Here is a 26271-nt window from a genome sequence, read left to right on the forward strand (position 1 = left end):
TTAACACACATTTACCTTTGAATTGTATCTTAGTTTCAAATTTTCCTGTGTGGTATCTATGATAAGCAATGTCCCCATTAACACACAATCTTTCCTGATTTCCCTTAAACAAGGGAAAAGTCCTGATTTCCCTTCAACTATCAGAAACAAAGATTTTTCCCCCCTCCCTTGTACGCTGAAACAGTTGGAGCATATGGATTGCTGCTAGGGACAGAAAGGATAACTCTTCCTGCTATGGCCCCCAACAAACGTGGGGAAAACCATCTGCTCCCTTTCAATGCCTGATTGTAGTGCAAGAGAAGCAACATGTGTATGTATATATGTTGTGTTTATGTATAAGAGTGTGTGTCTGTGAGAGAGAACAGTATTCTGACAATCATATAGGAGCCAACACATCAGAAGGCTGGAGTCACATCCATCTATTAGTTGGCACTAAACCACTGGCATGTGGCTCCTCTGGACATGCTTCCTTGGAAAAAATTTGGTCTTCAGTAAAGTTTCTTCAACCTGCCCTTCCATGCTCCTTGTTTTAGTAGCCAAGGAAGTCCATATAGTTAACACCTTGGTCTTTTTCTTAACATTTATTGGCTTCCCAAAGGACTGTTCTCTCAAGCTCAACAGCCACAGTCTGTCCATCAGCTCTAAAGAAATCCCACATACTGCACCATGTCATTCCATGCTGTTAAAAGTAATCTGTCCAACCTACTATAATTTCTCTGGATTATCATCACAGAACATGTCTTTCAAAAGAATAGACTGTGTTTACACTTCTGTAGTTAATTAGATCAGACTGGTAAATATTTACCTTCTAAACCTACAGATGGCAACTTACAGCCTAGAAAACTGACGATTACATTCCCCTCCCCAGGCTTTTAAAAAGTAAATGCACTTGCATCCTTCTTTGGCAATTTTCTCCCCTTGCTTATTCAAATCAAGGTATAAAGTCTTTAAAGTTGGTTATTATTATGAGACATGAAGCCAGTCATGATCATGATCATAATCTTCTTGGAGAACAAAGGATTTTCTGCCCTTTCATGTGTCACCTAATTCCACTGCCTGAGATAGCCACCTCACTTTGCCTAATGGTAGGAACAGTCCTACAGTTTGGACTGGAGCCACAGAACTGGGAGAGTATTAGCTTTCTCCCTTTTCCCCTTCCCTATTATGAACCTCCACCCTATTGGACTACTATTAGCTTCATGTGGCTACTCAAAACACATATTTAACTGGAAATTCCAGGATTGAACTGAGACTTGATGAATGTGCTCTGTCATTTAGATAATGTTCTTTCTTTTCATGCAATTCAGAGTCTGCACATATGGGTTTCTTTTGCTCTGGTAAGAATGGTGGTGGCCATATATGTAATATTTATTATTAAAATATTAAAATAAAAGTTTCCTTTTGAAATAATGTTTTTTAAAAAGCAAACTTTAAAAGTAAAATTCTGCTTACAAATGAAGATAATCTGATATTAAGAAAAATACACATTGTATGCACAGAGATAATCACTTTCCCCAGAATTACCCTGTTCCTTTCAAGAATTCATACAAGCTTTGGAGGCTGCATCTTCTGCCTACTGTTGGTGCTTAACATGCAAGATTTCCCCTGCCAGATTTCTTCACTGCACTTTCCCTTGCTGTCATCACTACAAATGTAATGGGGAAGAGAGTATTTCTGATTTCCGGGATAACTCTTCCCACACTTCTCTCCCACAGCACAACTGCACTCCTAACAGTCCAACAAATGGATATCCACTAGAATTGGCCTAGTGAAGAAGACATATGAAGACCATCAATCCCAGGCACCTTCTTCTCCAGCACAACAGAATTCCAAACAGCTGTTTGGTGGACTGTCTGGGACATGAATGAGTCAATGAAGAAAAATGTGCAGAGAAGATTCTCCTTGCATGCTCTCTTCCTCAACATAAGTGCACTTCTGGGCTATAGTGGTGGTGCGAGATGTGAGGACAACATGTAGGAACAGAGTGGCCTACCCCCCCCCCACTGCGTACTATGTGTAATGTGGGTGTGCATGAGTGTTTTTTGTGGGGGATGTGACTACATGTGTTCCTTCCAACCTATCATTTGTTGCCCCGTGCAGCCTGGTATATGTTCAGCATTTTACTAAATACTTATATAATTTTTGGTGCCAAATCACAGGCAAAAATATAATCAAAGCCAGATATAACTAAATATATTATATACACAAAGTGTTGCTAGTATTACACACTGTGTTGCTAGTCCTTATGAGCATACAATATATACTTATCCATGAATCATACGAAACACAGGTACTGTGCATGACTTACCGTTGGTTTGCACTGAGGCCTGGGAGAATTTGGGAAAACAGTCTGTTAAAAATTGGAGGAAAGTAAATACAGTAAATACAATTTTTATATAAAATTGTAATGTATTAATTGCCTGATGCTGCTTGAAAGGTTTTTCCATCTGGATATTATAAACTCCTAAGAAGGGATCCTTCAGTTGTGCGCACATGCATAAGGTAACTTTCCTAAGTTCTAAATTACACATTGCAAGCAAATACAATTTTTAATTTTGCAGGAGGGAAACTGGGGAGACAATTTAGAGCCAGGAATCATCTCCCACTTAATCCTTTGCTATCAGCTGCACCTTTAAAAAAGAAGAAGACATAAGCCTTATTTATTCATTACGCTTGTACCTATCCTTTCCTTTGCTTCAAGATATCTTGAAGATGCATTTGCACTCTAGTGTGCAATTTTCAAGAATAGCTTTAGCTGTCAAGCAATACTGCCAAACCAGCATTCAAGCTCTCAAAACTACTGAAGTTCAGATCACACCAAAATTTTATGGTGCTGGAGCATTTTGTGTCCAAGAGCAATTCCCTGAGAGATCACAAGCATAGTATGATAGAAACATTCAGCCATTATTCTTCTGGCAATCAGAGATATACAGTAGTGCCCCTGAAGATGGAGGCTGCATTTAGTTGTCATAGCCTTCTTGGGTAAAGTTAAGCAAGAAGACAAAAGTACTTACTCCTTTAATATATACTACACGGCCTGGAGGACCTGGAAGGCCAGGGGGGCCACGCAAACCAGGGAGGCCCTGGAAAGACAAAAATTAAGGAAACATCAGGGATCACTCTCCAACTGCAGCACATTTGTTAAATGGTTCATATAGAGGTTGAGTTCTGGATCCTAATTTTTAAAAATTCATTAAACGAAAAAAATTAACTTTGCATTCTCCATGGTTTTCAAAGAAAGTTTATAAAACCTCACACTGATATGAACAGAAATGGATTATGGGAGGCTAGCATGAACAGCAATGGATGACGCTACTAGAGTCCTGCATTCAACATCTGCTGGGATATACTACTTTGTGCTTGTTCTATAGTTGTAGTTCTTTACACAAGAGATAGGAATCATTCAGATGCTCTTGGACTACAGTTCATAGCATCCCTATCCAGTGGTGAAAGCTGCTGGGAGTTGTGGTCCAACAACATCTGAAAAGTTTTATGATGCCCACCCCTCTTCTTCAAGGATCTCTCATCAAAGTCTCCACTGAAGGAAAAATGTGAGAATTTTGATTTCTTCCCTCCCCCCCGCCCAACTGTTTTCTTCTTCTGGGAGTACAGCAACTGGTAGGCATCCCTGGGGATTTCAGTCTGTGTGTATTTCTGATGTAAACAGAGCTAATCCTTACCCCTGGATTATAATAAAGACTGAAACATATTTATTTTTTGGATTTTGTGCTTCTCTTAATTTTACAATACAATTCTCAACTTAAAAATGTATCAAAAGTTACTTTGAAATGCCAATTTTAGAGGGAAAACGTGTAAAGAAACACATAGCTTGAGATATTTATTTCTGAATTTTTTTTTCCAAATAGTATGTGGATTAAAAAATAATATACAGATTAAGATAGCAATGAGAGAAAATGGTCTTATGAATGAACACAAGCCAAGCAGGCATTAATCCTAAACAGACTGATCCATCCATCTACAGGATCCATTATATACAGGATTCATAAGAAGCTTGTTCTATTTCCATTTAATTTAGAAGAGTGAACAATTTAAAATTACAGAGAAATTGTATTCCATATATGTCTGCATTTATTGCCTACATATTTTTTTATCTTTCCAAAACTCCATTCTAAACTGTATTCAATCACAGAAGAATATGTGCAATTTTGTAAAGAGCACATAACAAATCTTTTCAGCCTAAATCTCCACCAGGTTAATGGAACAAAGTTAAAGAAATGGAATAAGGCAGACTTCTACTTCTGAGGAATTTAGCCAACATATCATGCTTTGGGACATGCCAGGTGTTCATCACCCCACCTACCTGTAGGTTTATTTGGTTTCAAGAAGGAAAAAGGAATGTTTATCCAGTTCCCACTGGGACATTGTTCATAATGTTAGTGGGCAACATGTGGCCTATGGGGCACATGCAGCTCCCACTCTTGCAACCCACAGCAATAGCGATAGCAATAGCAAGTACATTTCTATACCACTTCCCAGTGCATTTAAGCATTCCCCTTACAAAGGGTAAGCTAAATGCCCCCAACAATCTGGGTACAACCCTTGGCTGGTATTGAACTTGCAACCTTATGGTTTGTGAGTATGTTACTGCAGTACAGGCACCAACAGGGCCATAGGCACCTAGCAACTCCCCGCCCCAACAGCATGTATCAAATAATCCCTTAGACACCTTGGGGGAGTTCCCCCCCCCTCATTCCCATAAGCAGATTTACAAAATCTGAAATGGAATTCTGTTTTCAGTTTGTTTGTTTGTTTGTTTTTGGAGTGGGAGGGTCCACCCACAGCAGGACTTGTGGTTGAAAACCTTGGCCTTCCAAAACAGGACCTTGGGCTTCCAAAAATTGTCCACCCTGATACATAGTGTGATCTACATTTCTCTCATCACATAGCAACAGATTCCATGTTCATTGTACACTGTGTGAAGAAGTGCTTCTTTTTATCTGTCTTGTCTATGTTTGAGTCTTTTTATACCACTAGCGGGGACTCTTTGTTTCAATGAAAACTTACATATAATGTTACACCCCGTTCACCTTTTATGCCTTTCAGTCCATTCAGCCCAGGACGTCCCTGGAGAAAGAAACACAAACAAATGGCTCCTATACTATAAAATAATGATAAAAAATAATCCCCTCCCACAAGATGTACATACAGGCCTGCCAGGAAAACCAAGTTCTCCTTTTGGTCCTGAATGTCCAGGTGGTCCCTAAAGAAAAAAAAGTACTGTGATGAGTAGAGGGAAAAAAACTTGAGAAATATGCTTGGGTTGCATTTGCAGTTTTAATTTTAAGAGTATTTCTAGGTAAGGTTTTTATACATGGAATTTATGAGGCAGGGAGGGAGGATATATGTGTGTTCTATTTGAAGATCTTCAGTGTATTTGTTATCCTTTTCTTTCTCAGAAAAATCTGTGAGAACATGGTAGTGGCAGTATCTATTTGTTGTCTTGGAGCTTTAATTCTAGAAAGAACACACAAAAGAAACTAGAACCATATAATGAAATCCAGTGAGAAAAAAAGCCTCATGGCATTGTGTACAAATAGTACTATTCGTTGAAAGTGCGAAATGCATTTGACCAGTTATAACATTTTGCGAAATGCTTTTTTTATCATTGTTTTCTTCAGTGCTTCTAAAAAAGAAGAGACAACTATAAAGCAGTAAAAAAATAAAAGTATGCTTAACTCGGAGAAGAGAAGTAAGAATGAATGACAGTCGCTGTTTAAATATTTGAAATGATGTGATACTGAAGAGGGAGCAAGTTGCTTTTCGCAGGTCCAGAGAATAGACCCAGTGCAATGGATTCAAGTACAGGAAAAGAGATTCCACCTAACAAGACAAACTTCCTGACAATAAGAGCTGTTTGACAGTGGAACATGAGGCTCATAGAGTGGTGGAGTCTCCTTCTTTTAAGATTTTTAACAGATGCTGGATGGCCATCGTTTTTGGGTGCTTTGATTGTGTATTCTTGCATGGCAGAGGGTTGGACTTGATGGCCCTTGGGGTGTCTTCCAGCTCTATGATTCTAAGATTCTATATCTACTGCATTCATAAGACAATAACAATATAAATTTTCACCTATTTGCCCTAATATTCAAGAATGAATCATTTAAGAAGTTTTATTTATTTATTTGAAGTGCTAATAAACTGCTCTAGGACTATGTTAGTTTGTTTGGAGAGACTAAACTGAGGTTGTTTACTCCATTATCATGAAAAGACATGACTCACTAAAAAGACTATATGCTTAGTGAGGTAAAGGCAGTACAAAAAGAGGTAGACTACAGATAATAGAATAAAAAATGTTCATAATTTTAAAATTCAAAAGTATGGCAGATAACAAATAATCTATGGAGGAGAGGAAAGGGCAAAAGTAAATCATGACTTAGGTTTTATTTTCAGTTGGGATGAGTCTAAGGGCTTGTCGAAGGCTTCATGGAAACAGCAAGTTTGATTCGGTACCATACAAAATTTCTGGGAAGAAATTAAGCATAGGGGGCAGTGAAAAGAAATTATTGTGTGTGGTTTTTTATTAAAAGACTCATTTTAGAAAAAATTTCACATATGTGAAATCATTGTATGGTTTCCAGTTTTAAGTGAGCTTGTTTTCTACATAATATACTATTCCAGCTCATTCTTCTATCTTTTTATTCCCTCTACTAATTTGGGGCTGTAGAAATATTTTCATGTTTCTCAACTACAGTAAGCGTATAAACAAAGAGCATGGATTTATTTATTTATTTTTAAATCAAAATTCACCATTGGTCCAGGTGGTTCCCATTACTCCAGGTTCACCCTGTGAGAAGAGAGGTTATATATCAGTGATTTAAGACAATGCGGTATCATTTATGTGACATTTAGCAAGGAATACAAAAAAAATTTATTTCATGAAACAGATAACCAAAAGTACCTTTTCTCCTGGTCTGCTACCAATTCGTGTAATGAGTCGACTGAGGCATAGATAGCTCCTGGCTCACCCTTTTCACCCTGTAAAAACTAAAGGAATTTATTTTCATTTAATTAAAAAAGCAATTATGAGACCTCACCAGTGAATCAGCTGCTGTTCATCCAAATGAGGGGTAGCATGAATCTGGCTTGAAATGACTGTCTAAGGAGAGAAAAAGAAATGAACAGATGCCATTCCTCTTGAGTTCTCTTGCTGCTTTAGCCTTTGTGGACTGCAACACATAGAAGAGGCTGGGTTTTTTTTTTCTTTTTTTCTTTACACAAATCTTTATTTCACACCTGTTCTATGCTCCTTAAACATTCAACCTGTCTCTCACTGTTTCATTTTTTTGTTCATTGCCTGATGAACAGCCAAAATAGTGCTTTGGGTCACTTGGAGTATCCATCCATAGTCTGGAAGCTGCTCCAAGCACGCCAGTCCTAGATGGATCAGCTTTGCACTTCGGCCCTTAGATGCATGTGGTCATTTAAACACATCATCCAATGATCCAAAGCAGCTTTATTTGGCCTGTCTGTTGGCCCTTAGGCCTGTAACAGACCAAAATAAAGTGCTTCCGGTCTCTTTGGAGGTATGCTGATTAAAATGCATGCACCTAAGAGATCCGAAGCTGCTACACAAAGCCTGCACTCCAGTGCTTAGGAATGGAGTGTGCTTTGGCGCGACCTCCGACCTTAGGACCAGGCATCATTAAAAGCATACCTCCAAAGAGACCCAAGCAGCTTATTTTGGCAGTCTGTCAGGCCTTGTTTCTAAATGGAATTTGAGATGAACTCTGACTCATGCCCCAATGTGACAAAGGCTGTGGCTGTTTAGATAGGACAAAAATACATTGTAATGTAATGTAAAAATGTTGAACTAGAATGGGAAAAACAGGCAGTCTGGGGTTCCCTCTCAGGATCAGAAAGGGTGTGACATTATTGTGCACACTTTTCTGGGCTGTATAATTTGTTGAGAGAACCTGAGGAATGACCAAAATTACAAAGGGGTCTTGTATGAAAGAAGTCATTTGTAACCGACAAATATGCCAATCTTATTCTGGCTAGTCATGATGGATGAAGTTGCAGTTGCACCTAGCTGCTAAAGCTGTTTTGATGGTACTAGCCCATTTTCAGGGGATGCTGGCATCATGGAGCAATGCAAAAGTGGGCTTGGTGTCTGCTTCGTGGCTTGAACATGTTTGCTCTGAAGATGTGTGCCATCATCCTCTTGTAACTCACACTGGAGGGTTTTCTGTTTGTACTGGGCATCCTAGCTCTGCCATGATGGCAAAACCACCAAACCCATTGTCATAGCCTACATGACCATCATCCAAGAAACAGAACTTTCGAGATTCTAGTGTGCTTGTGGTAGAAAAGAGTGCAATATTATCAAAATTTAAATGGAATGATTGAGAAGTCTGGCTGAGCTTTCAGAAACAGGGAAGGTTAATGCTTTAACAATTCCTGCCTCTTTGCCTTTACATATGTGGTTTCTTTTGATTTATGTGAGCATTAAACTGATTCTTCTCTTATTTTTTAATTGAAATGAAATATTCCAAATTCCACCCAAATAAATCTATGCAAACTTATCTTTAGAGAAATACCATAACAATGTACAACTTTCAAGCCTCTAGACTATCTGGTACAAAGTGGCGTGTTGAAGGGTTTTGATCTAAAAGCCTGTGTACTTTTGTGGCACTTTGGCTAGTCCTAACAAAATATTGTTCAACTGGTGATTTTGGGTCCCCCTCCTGCAAAAGACTTCCTGCTACTTATTTCTTTTCTTTTTTCTGTCTGAGAAGAAATAAAGTTGAATCACTTCATTTTTTAAGTGTAGAATTATATGAAACATTTAAATGAACTGCAAAAGAAATGAATATATAACAGGTTGAGTCTCCCTTATCCAAATGCTTGGAAACAAGGTATTTGGGTTTTTTTTTTCAGATTTCAGAATATTATATATACAAATGAGATATCTTCAAATATCAAAATTATTCATAGATTAGAAATCTGGGCCAAAGCTAACAAAACGAATTTCAACACAGAGAAATGTAAGGTACTGCACTTAGGGCAGAATGAAATGAAATAGGATGGGTGACAATTGGCTTACCCTACTACTGTGTGAAGCGCACGTAGGAGTCCTAGTAGACCACAAGTTGAACAGGAGTCAACATCGGATGCGGCACTAAAATGTCCAGTGCAATCTGGGCTGCATCAATCAAGCATAGTATTAGATCAGGGAAGAAATAGTGCCACTCTAGTCTGCTTTGGTCAGGCCTCACTTAGAAACTGGGTCCAATTCTGGGCACAATTCAGAAAGGATGTTGAGAAGCTGGAGCATGTCCAGAGAGGGCAACCAAAATGGTAAGGGTCTGGAAACCATGCCCTATGAGGAGAGATTAGGGAGCTAGGTATGTTTAGCCTGGAGAAGAGAAGGTTAGAGCGGATATGATAGCCTTGTTTTAAATATTGAAGAATGTCATATTTGTGGATGAGCAAGCTTGTTTGCTGCTGCTCCAGAGAACAGGCCCGAAACAATGGATGCAAGCTATAGGAAAAGAGATCCCACCTCAACATTAGGAGGAACTTCCTGACCTAAGAGGTTCAACAGTGGAACAAACCCTGCTTAGTGGGATGGAGTCTCCTTTGGAAGTCTTTAATAAAGGCTGCATGGCCATCTGTTGGGGATGCTTTGATTTTGAGTTCCTGCATGGCAGGGGGTTGGACTGGATGTCCCTTGTGTCTCTTCCAACTCTATGATTCTATAATCTTGAAGTGGGAAGCCAAGTGTAAACATGAAATTCATAATGTTTCATATAATTTTATAAACATAGTCTGATAGTAATTTTATTAATTTTAATAATTTTGCATAAGACAAAGTTGTGAACACGAACCATCAGAAAGCAAGGGTCACTATCTCAACACCAAACTGGACAATTTGGATTTTGATCATGTAGGATTTGGAATTCTAGATAAGAGACACTCTATCTATATCTCAATGCAATACAATTTTCAAAATAATATTCTGTGTTTACACAGAATATATACATATATATTATATTACATTATTATGTTATCATTTCTGTGTTTCCTGAAGATACTGAAACCTCAAAACTGAAAAAGAAAAAGTGGAAAAGAGTGAAACTATTCAAAAACAGTTCCAGGAAAAGTTAAAATTTGGTCAAGTTGACAGATTTTTATCTCAGTAATGAATGAAATTCTTTCTTTTTCTGGAAAACTTGATACATATTCAATCCAGCTTTGAATATGAGAATGGTAGGCTCTCATCCTGGTCAGATTTCTTTGTAAGACTAACAGCAGGTTAGTGAGTGCTAGCTACTACGGGATCAAATCCATCAACTTCTCACATTTCATTTTGCAATTTTGGCAATTCAAATAAAAAATGAATTGCAACCAAAACTCCTACTCATTCCTGTTATACTGGCAAATCGTCAGTTTAAGCATTCTCCTACATTCAAGTTTTGTAATTTAAAAAATTCTGACCAAATCTTAACAGATTGGTTGTGCCAACAGACAGCTGTTTGTAGGAAGGAACAACAACCAGGGGACTTGCACTAAATCCTCCTTGATGGAAGGAGTCACGTACTGGCTCAGTACCATTCATTGCTTGATGCAACAGATCTTTGGCATTTTCATTGCTGGGAAGGGTCAGTCACGAATTAGATCTAAGTATTGCTTAACCACAGGTCAGTCTGTTCTGTTCTTTTCTTCTTAGCAGAAAAGAGGCAGTTATTGCAAACAATAAAATAATCCACATCCTCCTTAAAGTGGGTTTCCTTAAATACTTGAATGTATAGGTAGATATTCCATGGGTACCTTAACTAAAGTTATCTCTGAGTTGCATCTGAGGAAGTGTAGAATGTATAATACAGTGCAGTTGCACATTCCCTCCTATTCATCAAAATAATTTTTTTATTAGAAGAAAATCCAGAAAGAGGAGGGCTCATTCCCAGAATTTAAAGGGAAAAAAATATAAGAAATCATGGAAACAAAACAGAAAAATTCCTACAATATTCCTGTTCCAGGATTTTGTGCATTCTCCTTTTTATATACAAGAAAAACTCTCATATGCTTGTAACTTGCCCAAATGTTACTAACTTTCTTACATTCATTCTGATTTCTGTTGGGCTACCACCTGCTTCCTTCTTACCTGTTTTCCTTTCTGACCCGGTAAACCTGCTGACCCAGTATCTCCTTTGGGTCCTCTGGGGCCCTAGAGCAATACAGATATTCTATAAACAATAATGTTACAGTTAAGACACTTATGCATGTTGCAAAACTTAATTCAAATCTGAAATTTTAGGACAAACTAGATATGACAATAGAAATCAAGTGAACAGAACTGGGTCTTTTGTCAAATTTCTATATTGAAGAGGTGATGCGATGATCTGAAGCAGTGCTTTTCAGGCTATCTGATGTGGACGACCAGGATCCCCCCCCCCCATTGTTCCAGTAACTGGTCCCATACCTGTGCCCAATGCCTATAGCTGTTTCTTTCTTTCTTGGAAACTCCAAACAGACTGTCAACAAGTGGCTCATAGACAAGCACCAGTCCAGGGACTACTACTTTGAGCAGCACTAATTTAAAGAATAGCATGGAAAATGTAACAACTGCATTCTTCCTCCCCAAGCCTCTACTTTCTAATGTTTTAGAACTTTTACAGATAAATATGGCACAAATAGATAAGCATTAGCAATGTTGTGGATGTCAGCACTCTGCTCTAGAAAAACATTTATGGAAATTAATGGCAATGGGATGAGGCTTCTACAACAATATGGCCTCACACCTTCATGTTATATGATACATTCCTTCAAATATTACTAGGACAGTGTGGCGAAAGTCAGATTATATCAGCTCCCATACAACATGGAAATCTACGGGGTGACCTTGAGCAAATCACAGTCCAAGAGGAAGACAAAGACAAAACCTCTGAAGAAATCTTGCCAAGAAAATAATCTGAAGGCACACAACAATAGCAACAACAGCAACAACAACAAACCAAAGTACAGAACATCTATATGGCACCTAACAAGCAGAAACTCAAGCTCTGAAGTTTTTCTGTACATTAGTGGACCCGCTTCATATGTGCTCCAGGCACATGTATGTTTATAACCTCGGGGCATGGCCTCAGAGTGTCAGTGTTAGGTATCTGGACAGCAAGAAGATTGCCACTCCATCTCCAATATTTGTTGTGTAAATGGAAAATAAGTCCTGAACAGACACCCAAAGCTAATCTCATGAATTCTGGGAATGTTAGAAGCGGATCATTTCAATTCTCTGCATTTTATATGACATCCTCTTACAGTATTGTACAATCTTGACAACTTTAAATCAAAATCATCTGGTTCCTTTCACACTATACAGTTAGAGTACAATGATTCCACTTTTTAACTCTTGCTTGGATAGGGGATATGATTGTGATTTTGAACTTATATGTCTTGAAAGTAGTGCTCTATTACACAATATGATAGAGTTGTTTGCGAGGTGATGGCAGCCTATTCATTGTTGTGTGTTTGCCTGATCGTGCAGCCCTATCCTTGCTTTTTATCCTTACTTTTCATAGACCGTCATTTGTTTATACTCTCCAATCTGCCTGTACATGAACCTATGTTGTGTTTTAAACTGGAATTTTGTAATCGTGCTGGACAATTGGCCGTAATAAAGTTATTATTATTATGATTCCACTTTAACTGTCATGGTTATATCCTTATGGAATTCTGTAATTTGTAGCTTGGGGAGGCACTGGAGTTCTCTCACAGAGAATTTAAAATACCTCATGAAACTAGACATCCCAGGATTCCATGGAGCCATGGTAGTTGAAATGAAATCACAGTGCTATAATTGGGTAAAAGGACCTTGATTGTAAACCTAAGGATGTCATATGAGGGGAACACAATAATACTGTCAATCTGGTTAGAAGAGACATTGTTTATTCCCATCAAACATACTATTGGACCAATTTAAATGGGCCTTTTTTGCCGCACCCGTCACGTGCTAGGGGTTGGCCGTCCATACCAGCCTCACCCCTAGCACATGACGGGGCAACAAAATGGCGGCACCCTGTACATACGGGCGCCACCATCTTGATATGACAGATGCGTAGCGTCCGCACATCATGTGGCACTTGCGATGTCACGAGTGCACCATTTGTGCACTCAGGTGTTGCAAGCGCGACGGAAAAAGAACCCGCTTTTTGCGGGTTCTTTTTCTGCCGCCGGGAAGCCTCACTGTTTGGAGGCTGAGGCTTCCCGCCAGCGGAAATGGAGGCAGCGGCAGACCACCCTTTTTGGGCAGTCTGTATCCCGCCATTGATATCCTAATAGCTCTGCAGCATTCTGTCTTGTTTCACTCAGATGCATATTATTTTCTCATTAAATTTTTTGGGGTGCTGTTTTCATTGCCCTGAGAGTCTGTGAGGCATTATATAAAATTTGCATCACACTAAAGGAGTTAACATTCATATGATTATTTACATGTTTACTATTTCAGAAACACAGTGCTTACAGGAAATCCTGGCAGGCCAGGCATACCATCTGGACCCTGTAAAATGCAAGAACAAAGCACATGAGCATATTTCAGTCTGGTTAAATGGAGCATGCAGTCTCTGAGCATCTGCTATTTGTGAATGCTATTTAATTCTGAATTGCATCAAAACATTAGATAACTTTAGTTGATGGCTATCTCATTAGCAATATTCAAGGCTTAATTTGAAACAGGGTTGGCTGGATGCAGATGCAGGATGCATTTTTCTTCCTACAAAGTAAGCTGAAGACAGGCTTCCAAAAACAGTCCCTTATGATGTCAGTGAAATAGCTGCTTTTATGGGCACCTACAGTACTAATGTAATACGTAAACACACTGGCATGGACAACCACAGATATTTTTGCCACCCCATTATTCTTCCTGAATTCAGCTAAACAGAGTTTGCATGATAATGACCTGCATAATTGGCCACAGCCATGTGGTTGTGTACTATTAAACATTTCAGCAGTGCTGAACTCCCTAAAAAATTGTTCCCATGCCATTGTTGTAACATTTAAAGCATTGTTTCTCAAGCTGTTTGATGTGGAAAACCATCAATCACTTGTGCTCACTGGTTACAATCATTTCTCTCTTTGAAACTAAACAGAAACTGGCAGATAATGGCTCATGGATCAGCATCAGTCCCTGGACCAGTACACTGAGTAGTGCCGATTTAAAGGACACTCCAGTTCAGCATGTTCTCTCTTTCTTTCTTACTTTGTCTTTACATTGTTTAATCTATTTTTTCACACTACAAAGCCTCACATATGGTCATGTAATATAAGTCCATTTACACTTGCCTTCACTTCTGCCTTTCCCTGTGTCTGTTTCAGATTGTTCAGTCCTGTCAATTACATCTCTTCTTTGTAAAATAGGTGGAAATGTATAAATATTCTAAGTACACAGCAGCAAGACACCAGATAAACTACAAATATTGTCAGACCAAAGAGGACAATTTCAGAGAATAAATAAGCCATCTTAACAATGATAGAAGTTTGATTATCTAAGAGTAGGGGCAGGGGCAACAGTAAACAAGTGGGGAGAATAGAGAGCTATTATAAACACTTTACTGGAAGGGGAAAAATAAAGAAGCCACAATATGTATTGTCAAGAACACACAGTTTAATTAGCCACTTCTAAGAACAAAATTTTGCCGGGGGGGGGGGGGGAAGGAAAAGTCCAAAGGCTTTAATTAAAACTGTTATTTACAAAAATGGCAAAATCTCATAATAATAATAATAATAATAATAATAATAATAATAATAATAAAATTTATTTGTATCCCGCCCATCTGAGAACAATTGGGGCGGCTAACAAGTTAGAAATGCAAAACATATCAAATCCCTAGTATCCTCCCCCCTTAAAAAGGTATTAAATCTAATAGAGAATTAAAACTGTACAAGTTAAAACTGACCCAAGGTTCAAACAACATAACAATAATCAACGGGAGCGGCGGTATCTATTCATAGGAGTTTGCTAAGGCCGGGTTCTCTATTCTGGAAAGGCCTGCCAGAAGAGATTCGTCTTAACAGCCTTTCTAAAGCTGTCTAAGGATGTAAGCCAATGGATCTCATTCGGCAGGCCATTCCACAGTCTGGGGGCGATGATGGAAAATGCTCTCTGGGAGGTAACCGAAAGCCTAGATGTTTGTGGCTGAAGTAGGCCTCTCCCAGAGGACTGGAGTGTGCGAGGAGGATTATAGGGGAGAAGGCGGTCCCAAAGATAGTTTGGACCCAAGCCATTTAGGGCTTTAAAGGTAATAACCAACACCTTGTACTGGGCCCGGAAACTAATAGGCAACCAGTGGAGGGACTTTAGAACCGGAATAATATGGTCTCTCCTAGATGTTCCGGAAATTACTCTGGCTGCCATATTCTGTACTAGTTGCAGTTTCCAGACCAAGTACGAGGGTAGCCCCATGTAGAGCGCATTACAGAAATCTAGATATGAGGTTACCAGCGCGTGGACGTCAGTCTCAAGATCCCTTACTTCCAGGAAAGGGCGCAGCTGGCGTATCAGCTGAAGCTGATAACAAGCACTCTTGACTGTTGCATTTAATTGATTCGACATCAGGAGTGACGAATCAAGAAGCACCCCCAGACTGCGAACGCAGTCCTTGACGGAGAGTGTGACCTCGTCCAGGACCGGAGGTTGCAACCCGATTCTTGGTTTCTATTCTTGATTTCATTGCATAAGCGCAGCTGGGATCCGGGTTGCATACGGGTTGCATTCACCCAGCCATTGGCGAGTGCAATAACATCCAATTTTAAAATTAAATGTGCCTGTATCCCATTGGGGAAAATGTTTAACTTTAATGTTAACTACCTATCATTTCTTTTGATGCTATTCTACATGTTGGAAGCAGATAACTACTATAATTGGCCCTTCCCTTCCATGGGGGTTTTGTTCTGGGTCCTCCCATGGATGGAGAAAAACGCAGGAGCTCAAGCCCATATTAGTCAATGGGTGGTGATGTGAGCATGCCTGTGTCAGCATGCCCAGAGATGAGCACCACTATTGGCTAATATAAGGGTGGATGATCCGTGGGAACTCCAATCCATGGGTGGCTAGCCCGCCAGTACGATGGGCTCACTGTATTGGAAATAACAGAATGCAAGTATAAGCTACAGTCCAAGTATAAGCTACACTAGAGAAAGAGAACATTTTCCTCCTCCTCTTGCATCCTACTTACCATAAGAATCTTCTCTGGAGGGCTAGAAACTTCTCCAGAACAAGGTTTTGATGCTGAAGAGGACTGCAGGAAGGAGGAACTCATAACCCTGGTGCTATCATGAGTGTCATATTAGATTTAGACAGTAATAAGTCAGGGATCCAGGATAATGTGGTGATTTCAGTTCTGGATTAGGATTTAGAGAGAGCAGGGCTTGAAACCCCACTCAGTCCAGGAAACCCATTGGGTGACTTTGGGCAAATTACATTCTCTCACCCTAAAAGCAAGGCAATGTCAAAACTCCTCTGAATAAAACTTGCAAGAAAACCCTAGGATAGGGTCACCATAAATTGAGACTCAACTCAAAGGCACATAACAACAACAAATAATTCAGGAATGCACTTTTACATATTTCAGTGAAGTTCAAAGAAGTTAGTCAAAACAGCATATTGATAATTGGGGATAATAGAAAAGGCATCAGAGAGATAAGTAAATCAAAATATGATTTTATTTAAGAGATACTCACTGGAAGCCCCAAAAGTCCTTTGATTTCAGAAAAGTTGAAATTTACGTCTGAAGCATTGATGAAAGACTGAAAAAGTAAGGATATAGAAAAAGTAAACTGTCACAGATTCATTGTTGTAATACAATCTTCAGATATTTCTAGAACTGCCCAGGCAGCATGACTATTCCTACTCACTATATCTAAAACAGAGAATGGTAGATGGTTTGCTTCTAAGAATGGATTCTTAGAAGCAAACAATGGATATTATCATGAGGGTAAAAAGTGGAATTTTAACAGGATAAAAATCATTTTGGCCAGTATTTGTCATACAATGTCTTGTTTGTCCTGCTGCCACCTTACATTCAGTTCATTACTGTTGTGCATTATTGTTGTGTGTTACTGTTTTCATGATGGGCAAAGCCTGTCAATATGCCCTCAATGGTGCTGCTACTCCATAACTTCATTGGTGTGGTAGCACCCTTCAGGGTCAGGTCTGCTTCCCACACAGTCACATGTTGCAAGTGGGTGGTGATTCTACTCTTCTCCCCCCCCCCCCCCCCCCCAGCAATCATAGTGCCAACACGTTCCTAAGCCAGCTGCTGTTTGCTGTTTGGAAAGATGATCTTTGTCTGGGAATTGACAGGAGGAGAGTGTCCCTGCTGGTGCTTTTGGACTTCTCAGCCACATTTGATACAATTGACCATGGTATCCTTCTGGAACACCTGGGGGATTTAGGAATTGGGGGCATTGTGCATCAGTGATTCCAGGCCTATATCTCAGGCAGGTTCCAGATGGTGATGCTTGGGTATAGCTGCTCCTCAAAAAAGGAGCTGTTGTTACCAACACTGCTCTTTATGAAAATTTGGTATAAATGATATCCCATATGACCCCTAGATGAACCCTGGCTGCCTGTCCGGCATGAAGAGCTAAGCGAAAAGACATGTATACACCACACCTAAAGGTGAAGTCATCTTCAGTAATTTTGTCACTCCAGATAGTCTAGGGCAGGGGTAGGCAACCTGCGGCCCGCAGGCCGGATGCGGCCCAGCGAGGCCTTGGGACTGGCCCCAGCCCGGTCCTGCCGCCGATTGCTGCCGGGGCCTCTGGCCTCTCGTGCGCAGGGGCAAGGGGGGCAATTGTCTATAGACGCCTCAGAAGCATGCATTTATATTAACATTTTTTTAAAAATCAGCAATTTTTTTTTGCGTATCCTCCACTTTTTTAAAAAAAAGTGTCCACCATTTGAAAATGTTGTCCTACATTTGCCCCGGTTTATTTATTTATTTAAATTTTTAAAAAATTATTTAATTATTAATTTTTTGGCTTCAGCCCCCCAGTTGTCTGAGGGACAGCAACCCGGCCCCCGGCTCAAAAAGATTGCCTACCCCTGGTCTAGGGCATTGCAGATGAGATTATCATTTTGCCCATGCAATCAGGAGCTGCAATGTTTGCCTTCCCAGAGTTGCTTACACCCTCACCAAGTCTGCTGTCAGTAGATTAAGACCACTAAGACAATCAGACCCAGTCATCCAGGTGTCAGCCCAGTAATTAAACACCTTTGCCCCTATAAAAAACCCAGACTTTTACAAGTTGTGTCTGCCATCTGAGAGGTCTCTCTATTCTACGTCATTCAGACCTTTGATTTGGACACCAGCAATTCCATTCAAACCCACACTGCGGAACGGGCTTGTCCCATCGCCATTCTTCCCATCTGATTCCCGGAGGTGAGTCTATACTCTGGTATCACCTTAGTGACGCCTAGAATTCTATTCCGCACTAACCTCTGATTTTCCTGAGCCTTGTATGAGTGAGTGCGTGTTAGTAAATTGTGTGTGTTTGTCCCTTATTAATAAATTGAACATTAATTAGAACAGTCTGCTTTGCTCCATTTCTTGGATTCCCTGGTTTCCCTGGTTTTCTCCATATACATAAGGGGAGACAACCTCACAGGCCCCCTCTCGCATTATTGAGCTAATAACAACAATAATAAATTCCCCCAATAAGACCCTTAGCTACACTGTTATATCACATACCACAAAATGTCATTCTATCCTCAATGCTATTCAAAATCTACATGAAACCGCTGGGAGAGATCATTAGAGGCATGGGGCAGGATGGAGGTGCTTACTGTCAAGGTTCCTAATCTAAGTTTGGAGGTGTGTCAACCATATTGGATGGGGTTACACTGCGTTCATAGCCTGGGTGTGCTTCTGGATCCTCCACGGCCCCAATCCAGCTTTTTGATGGCCCAAAAGGGAGTGGCAAATTGCCACTTCTTTTTGAGTTGGCCAAAAGCCAGCTTTTCCCACCTCACTGCAGCTTTATGACTCTCCTGAAGTGTGCGATGTGTAAATGCTATGCCACCAGAGCGCCTGGATGTCGGCCCACATGTGGGCCAGCAGACAGTGTAACACCAGCTTCTGGGCAGCTACAGAGCATGCGGCATCAAAGGGGAAGTCTGTTTCGCCCCTATATTTTCTCTAGACTAGATTATTTAAATAATCCCTAGACTGTGGAACAACCTGCTGGAGGAGATTTGACAGCTGAATATGCTGTCTGAATTTAAAACAGAATTAAAGAACAATCTCTTCCAGCAGGCATAAAAATAATCTAATTTTTAAACTGAATTTTAAACTATGGATTGATTGTTTTAATTTGGTTTTTTAAATACTGGTTTTATTTGTTCTTTTAAACTGATGTGAGCTTTTAACTGATGAGTGTTTTTAATTGATGTTACGTTTTGTTTTTTGTGGGTTTTTCAGGATTTGTGGCCATGTTCTAGAAGATTTTCTTCTTGACATTTTGCCAGCATCTTTGGCTGGCATCTTCAGAGAATGCTTGCCTGGAAAATTTGGGTATATATATACTGTCTGAGCCTGGGAATGCAGGAGTGATTTGCATGTATATTGTTCTGTTGCTGGGAGGCTAATGCAAAAGAGGATTAATGTCTGCTAATTGGTGATCATTCTCTGAAGATGCCAGCCACAGATGCTGGCGAAATGTCAGGAAGAAAATCTTCTAAAACATGGCCACATAGCCCAAAAAAACCCCACAAAAAACTATGGATGCCGGCCATGAAAGCCTTCAACTTCACAATGTTATGTGTTGTATGTTATATGTTAATTTGTTGCTGTCCTCTTCCTCGATGCATGGAGAGAGGTGGGTAAGAAATAACAACTACAACAATAACAATAATATGTGGTGTGGAGCAGACCTGACAAGTATCTTAAAGTGGAAACTGCCTATTTGGACTTTTATTTGACCCAAATTTCCCAGCTGGACAACAATATCAGCAGCTCTCACACAAAGTTACAAAAGATAACAAATGGTGCAGCGAAATAAAAATATATCCTTAGCACTAGCTAAATAATACTTACCCCTGGAACAGCTATAACAGGACCTGGTGGTCCAGGTGGCCCTGGTGGGCCCACAATACTAGCACCATCTTGTCCAGTTTCACCCTATTGCAACAGAAGAACATTTTTATTCTTGAAATGGCTGTTTCTGTATAACTGAGATCCAAATGAATATTCAGTTATAATAAATGCCTTTACATTACTTCTTACCTGGGGACCTGGGTCACCTTTATCTCCTTTGGGACCCTGAATTGAAAGCCAGCATTAATTGCAGGAAAGGAACACACTGATTTCAGGAAACATATCAAGATTAACATAGACTGCCCATATTGAAATCCTTCACTTTTCACACTAAATCTTTATTCTCCAGAAACACCAGTATCTATATGTGTTGTAAAATGTAACAAGGGATATATTCAACATTCTCCCTTTGAATTTTGCTGTCCATCCCTCACTGAAATGCCTGTACCCAGTTCCACCCCTATTCCCGAGCTAAATTGCAACAGTGCTACAGTTTTAAATGATGTATAAAGAATGAATGCCTTTGCAGACGTACTTCATCGCCAGGGCGGCCAGCAACACCAGGAAATCCTGGCCTTCCTTCTGGACCTTGTTCTCCCTAGTCAAACAAACAAACAAACAAACAAACAAACAAAAACCCAGATATTAACAACATTGTCCTCAGATTTATTTTAACACTCTACATGCAAAATTCTACTTTTGCAACTTAAAATAAAAAAGCTCAGGAGTCTCTGTGAATTCAGACCAAACCTGTAGAACAGACCTGATGCCTATACCATCTGTGGGTTTCCTAATACCCATGACTAGCTAGGAAGCAAGGTTTGTGGGTACATCTTAAAAAGGCAAATATACCCAATATTGACTATTTTTCACCACTGTAAAATCAATATTCAAAGAAACTCCTGTTGCCGTAATGTCCCAAACCCCATCCTGCCGTTTTTGAGAACCTCCATGCTTCTTATTTGGTGACCTCTAGCTTTCCCTGCATTAATACCTTTCTGTTAGAGGTAGCAACATTAGCATGCCTATACTTATTAGTTATTAGTGTGCATGTTTAAGAGTTAAAGCATAGCATGTATGCAAATTCTGTTTAGCCGCACCCTCTCTTCCCATATCAGTTAGTCTATAGTTGCAACACATCTGTTTGTCTTCCACTCTGTAGTCTGCAGCTCTTTCTCCTCCATGTTACAGATGCTGTGCAACCCATGAGAAGATAGGGCAGAAGGACACCCCACTCACATGGTGGTTGCCTCCAAGGACCCACACTATGTGATCAGGGTATCCTTCTACACTCCACAGGCAGCTCGCCTTCTGGAGAAGGGGCAGCTGATGTTTCTCAAGGCTAGAGCTCCACTCTGGTGCCTCAACAAACTACATTTCCCAGAATTCCATAACATTGAGGCATGTCAGTTAAAATGGGATCAAACCGGTTTATTTCTGTAGTGCGGATGCAGCCAGGGAGAAACACATATTACATTTAAGTTTAAAGGTCTTCATCGTCTGTGAAAATGACATATAAAGTTTGCTGCAAGCAATATGGTTAAGATAACTTGTCACCAATCTATTCATGAGTGATGTGGCAGATTCGAGCATGATCTAAAAGCTACAGCATCTTTGATTTAAACCTCAGCTCATCAATGTTTCCATATTTTGAATTAAGTGAAGTAACATACATTGTCATGGGTGGCCCGTGTATCACCATGCCCTTCAACATTTCACAGATGGAAACTGGGACACACATGGACAAGCAACATCAGTGTGGTTAGTTTGGCAAAAGTTATTAATGAGGAAGAACATACAAGCTAGAAGCAGTTTGCTTTTGCCTGAGACTTCTGCGAAGGGTAAGATTCTGCCTCCACATCTCCTCTCCCCCTCACTGAATTGATTGCAAACTACTTTTGCATTTTGAACTCAGTTTGCATGTACACAGAACATAAAGGGAGGGGAGGAGGATACAGAAACTGAGACAGCAACAAAAAGTGGTATGACAAGATGATTAATTGGAATTGTTCCTGGATAGGTGGAGGATTGCCCAAAGAACAAAAAGACATAACTGCAACATTGAAGCATAAGCTTTGATAGAACTGTAAGGTGGCACCACTCCCTCTTTTTCTCTCTCTCCCTACTCTGGAGCAGTGCAATGGTTAAATGCTGGCACTATAGCCACAAGGTTGTGAGTTCGATCCCAGGGCTCCAAGGTTGATTCAGACTTCCATCCTTTTGTAGGTTGGTAAAATGAATACTCAACTTGTTAGGGGCAACTGGCTTACTATTGCTATTGCTTCCAGTTGTAGGAACTAACTATTCAATTGCTGACTATTCTCTGTATGTCTCTCCTTGCCCTCCATTGCCTGCTGACAGGTCCCCTGTATTGTGAGAAGGCAAGCTTCTCAAGGCACACAAATGGAATGCTGTCAGTGACTCTGAGGCAGGCGGTTGGTTGGTGGGGGCAAGGTGGATAATGAGTGGAGACTGCAGTGAGATTGGCTGAGATGCTGCCCAGGAGTACCAGCCTATCAGACAAAACAGTGAGGTCAGAGGAAACGAATGTGTTTGCTTCATGCTATAATTTTCCCCTATTAGACAATGACTGGAAACAATCTAAAGGGCAGCTTACACAACATGGGCTTAATGGAGGGTCAGAGTGTTTCCATATCAAGGATGTGGCTGCCATTTTTGCATAATTTGGGAATTTTCCAAGCAATATTTTTCTCCCTTATCTCCAACCAGAGAAGTTACACCATTTTATCAGTGTAGCCATTGTGTATCTGTGCCCGTTCCCAGCATATCTGAAATAAAAGTGTTGCTCTGGGCCAAATAATGTTGCCTGTCACTTTAGAATGACTTTATCTACCCCCCAGTTTTGTGTGTGTGTGTGTGTGTGTGTGTGTATGACACACTCCCTGATGTGTAGTGGAGTCTCTTCCTTTGGAGCTTTTTAAACAAAGACTGGATGGTGATCTGTTGCCACCAAGCTATTCATGAGTGATGAGTGCTTTAACTGAGTATTTCTACATGGCAGGGGGTTGGACTGGATGGCCCTTGAGGTCTCTTCTGGCTCTATGATTCTATGTGGTCTGCCAAGAGCCTACATTGTTGATAGGCCAAGCAACACCTCAAGTTTAAAAGGTTATCTCATAGAAAAGAAATCTTCCTTTCTATATTCACAACTTTTGAAATGACTTATCTGGCTTGGCAGAATGTCATTTAAGCTAGATGCAGAGTAAGGAAACTACTCTCCCTTTTGCACTGCAAAGATCAGAAAGCTTGCCAATAGTACTTCTCTACTCTCCAACTACTTCCTGATGCTCAAGTGCTTCTTGACTGTGAGGGAGCATAAGTAAGTGATGAAAGCCTAGTCCGGCATCGGAAAGCTGCATGTGATGTATCCACCTGCTCTGCCTCACCAGAGAGGTGAGAAACTTCAATGACAAAGATGGCTTGATCACAAATCATTCTGTAACTTGACCTGGATCATGGGACACAACTCAAAAGTGCTAAATAAGTACATAGAGAATAAATATGACATATGAAGAGGACATTTAACATTTCAAATCAGCTTTCATCAGCTGTTATTGTACTGACAATTTTCAAAACAACATGTGTTTCAGAATTTGTCTCATGCAGCTTGTCAGAGATTCAAAAATAGAGAGAGATGCTAGAGCTTAGAAGAAAGTATATTTCTGCATTCTGTTGTTTTCTAATTTACAGCAAGCAAAAGCTGTTATTTCATAGAACATTTCACTAATTAAGAGAATGTGACTAACAATGGCATCATTTTAGCTTTTATATTGGCTAAACTCCAGATATTTAATAGGTAATTTAAGTATTTTCAAAATGTGTAATGGAAAGCCAGCATGGAGGAGGTTCAAATCTCCACACAGCCATGGAAACCCACTGGATGATCTTGGGCAAGTTACATTCCCTCAGCCTCAGATGAAAGCAAAGGCAAACCTCCTCTACACAAATTTTGCCAAGAGAACTCTGTGGTACATTCACCTTACAGTCACCATAAGGTGAAGACAACTTGAAGGCAATATGATGTACTTTAACCACTACAACATAACCCATAGCTGTGCCTGCAAATAAATTTAAATGAGACAGCAGTATCACCTGCTCTTGCCTGAAAGGGATATAAGGGACTTCCTAGGTGGCAGACCTGCCATTGGTGCATGTGATGTGAGGACCAGTTACTTTGCTGGGGATTGGAAAGAGGAGTTTCCCTATTGTAACCTTGTCTTTAGCTGTCCTGCTAGCTGTAAGTATGGAGTATGCAGCCAGCTTGGGAGGAGGAGCTGCCATTGCAACACTAACAAATAGAGGGAAATACAGTGTGGGGAGACAAAGTTATCAACAGAGGAGAGGGGAGAGCCATACAGTGTTGGTTGCCCCTCAGCAGTCCCACATCTCAAATAGTCTGGATAGACTTGACAACAGACCCCACCCCCAGCTGAAAATACTGATGTTTAATGCCAGGCCAGTAAATGGAAAAATTTATTTGATCCAGGACCTGATCATAAAATCATAGAATCATAGAGTTGGATGAGACCACAAGGGCCAGCCAGTCGAACCCACTGCCATGCAGGAAATCTCAATCAAAGCATCCCCGACAGATGGCCATCCAGCTTCTGCTTAAAGACCTCCAAAGAAGGAGACTCCACCACTCTCCGAGGGAGTGTGTTCCACTGTCAAACAGCCCTTATGGTCAGGAAGTTCCTCCTAATGCTAAGCTGGAATCTCTTTTCCTGGAGCTTGCATCCATTGTTCCGGGTCCTAGTCTCTGGAGCAGCAGAAAATAAGCTTGCTCCCTCCTCAATGTGACATCCCTTCAAATATTTAAACAGGGCTCTCATATCATCTCTTAACCTTCTCTTCTCCAGGCTGAATATCCCAGCTCCCTAAGTCGTTCCTCATAGGTCATGGTTTCCAGACCCTTCACTGATCCTGAACATGGAGTCCTAGGGGAGCAGGGAGGTAGAGTTGCAACCGTCTATGGCAGTGATACTCAAACTTTTTACCCTTGAGCCCCCCCACAATATGTGACGTTGCACCCCCCTCAAAGTGGTATATGGATAAAATATTTTATTTTGTGTGCATGATGTCATTTGTACAGTCATAGATATCCATACTTTAACATTTTAAAAGAAAATAACATTGTACAAATTAGAACAGAATTATTTAAGTAAATTCAATATTTAACTCAATGCATATGTAAATTTTACACATAAAAAGTTTGGGAAGAGGAGGAGGGGGAGGGGGAGGGATCATGGCCTCCAAGTCTCATTCTCCCTTTGAGCAACTCTCACACACCCCTGGTGGCCCTGGCCCATCCTATGAAGTATGAATGTGTCTATTTAAGAGTGGGTGGCCAGGATAGAACAGGAATTCTGTTGGTGTACTGCCTACCCTGCTGCTCAACACTCTCCCTTCCTGAGCTGACTGAGTTGGAGTCCCCTCAGTTGGTTGGCTGAGAGACTTCAATATCCACGCAGAGACTGCTCTGTCAGGAGCAGCTCAAAACTACATGTCTTCCATGACAACCATGGGTCTGTCTCAAGTAGTATTTGGTGCCACCCATGCTGCAGGACAAACTAGTTTTCTGTGTGGGACGGAATGGTGGTGATCTGAGTGTGGAAGAACTTTCAGTAGATCTATTGCAGGGGTCCTCAAACTCCGGCCCTCCAGATGTTTTGGACTTCATCTCCCAGAAGCCTCAGCCAATCACCGCCCACATGCAAATTTCCATTCTACCTCATAATGCCCTCCCTGATACCTTGGCCAATGATCTGGGATTCTGGGAGCTGAAGTCAAAACATCTGGAGGGCCGGAGTTTGAGGACCCCTGATCTATTGTCATGGACAGATCACCAACTCTGCACTGAGTTCACTGGAACTCAGAGCCTCTGCAGGGGTGGGGATGTGGGACAAACAAAATGATCCACCCCAGGATCCAAAGGATCCTTTTGAAGCCTTTGGTGACCTCTGGAATAGGGACATGGCCAGGGCAGTGGGTACAATGCTCCTGAGTGTTTCCTCCTATAGAGTGGAGCCAAGTGAGCACCCTGGTTCACCAGGGAACTAATGGTGATGAAATGAATGGGGCAGAGACTAGAACAATGATGGCAGAAGACTCAGATCAAGTCTGACTGAACATGGGCTAGAGTTCACTGGAAAGTCTATGACATATTGGTGGTGGCACTGAAGAAATCCTTCTTCACAGT

At 40.6% G+C, this 26271-nt stretch overlaps 1 protein-coding gene across 1 annotated transcript in view; it reads right to left on the minus strand.

The window, feature by feature from the left end:
• COL15A1 (collagen type XV alpha 1 chain) overlaps window positions 1–26271 on the minus strand; it is a 194828-nt gene that overhangs the window by 31540 nt on the left and 137017 nt on the right. The window contains 14 exon segments of the mRNA XM_042475322.1: window positions 2309–2350; window positions 3015–3083; window positions 5026–5085; window positions 5168–5221; window positions 6769–6783; window positions 6785–6805; window positions 6920–6936; window positions 6939–6996; window positions 11126–11188; window positions 13481–13516; window positions 16696–16761; window positions 20052–20135; window positions 20241–20276; window positions 20587–20649. Of these exon segments, the coding sequence (XP_042331256.1) occupies window positions 2309–2350; window positions 3015–3083; window positions 5026–5085; window positions 5168–5221; window positions 6769–6783; window positions 6785–6805; window positions 6920–6936; window positions 6939–6996; window positions 11126–11188; window positions 13481–13516; window positions 16696–16761; window positions 20052–20135; window positions 20241–20276; window positions 20587–20649 (684 nt within the window).

This window comes from Sceloporus undulatus, chromosome 6 (genome assembly GCF_019175285.1).
Source record: "Sceloporus undulatus isolate JIND9_A2432 ecotype Alabama chromosome 6, SceUnd_v1.1, whole genome shotgun sequence".
NCBI lineage: Eukaryota > Metazoa > Chordata > Lepidosauria > Squamata > Phrynosomatidae > Sceloporus > Sceloporus undulatus.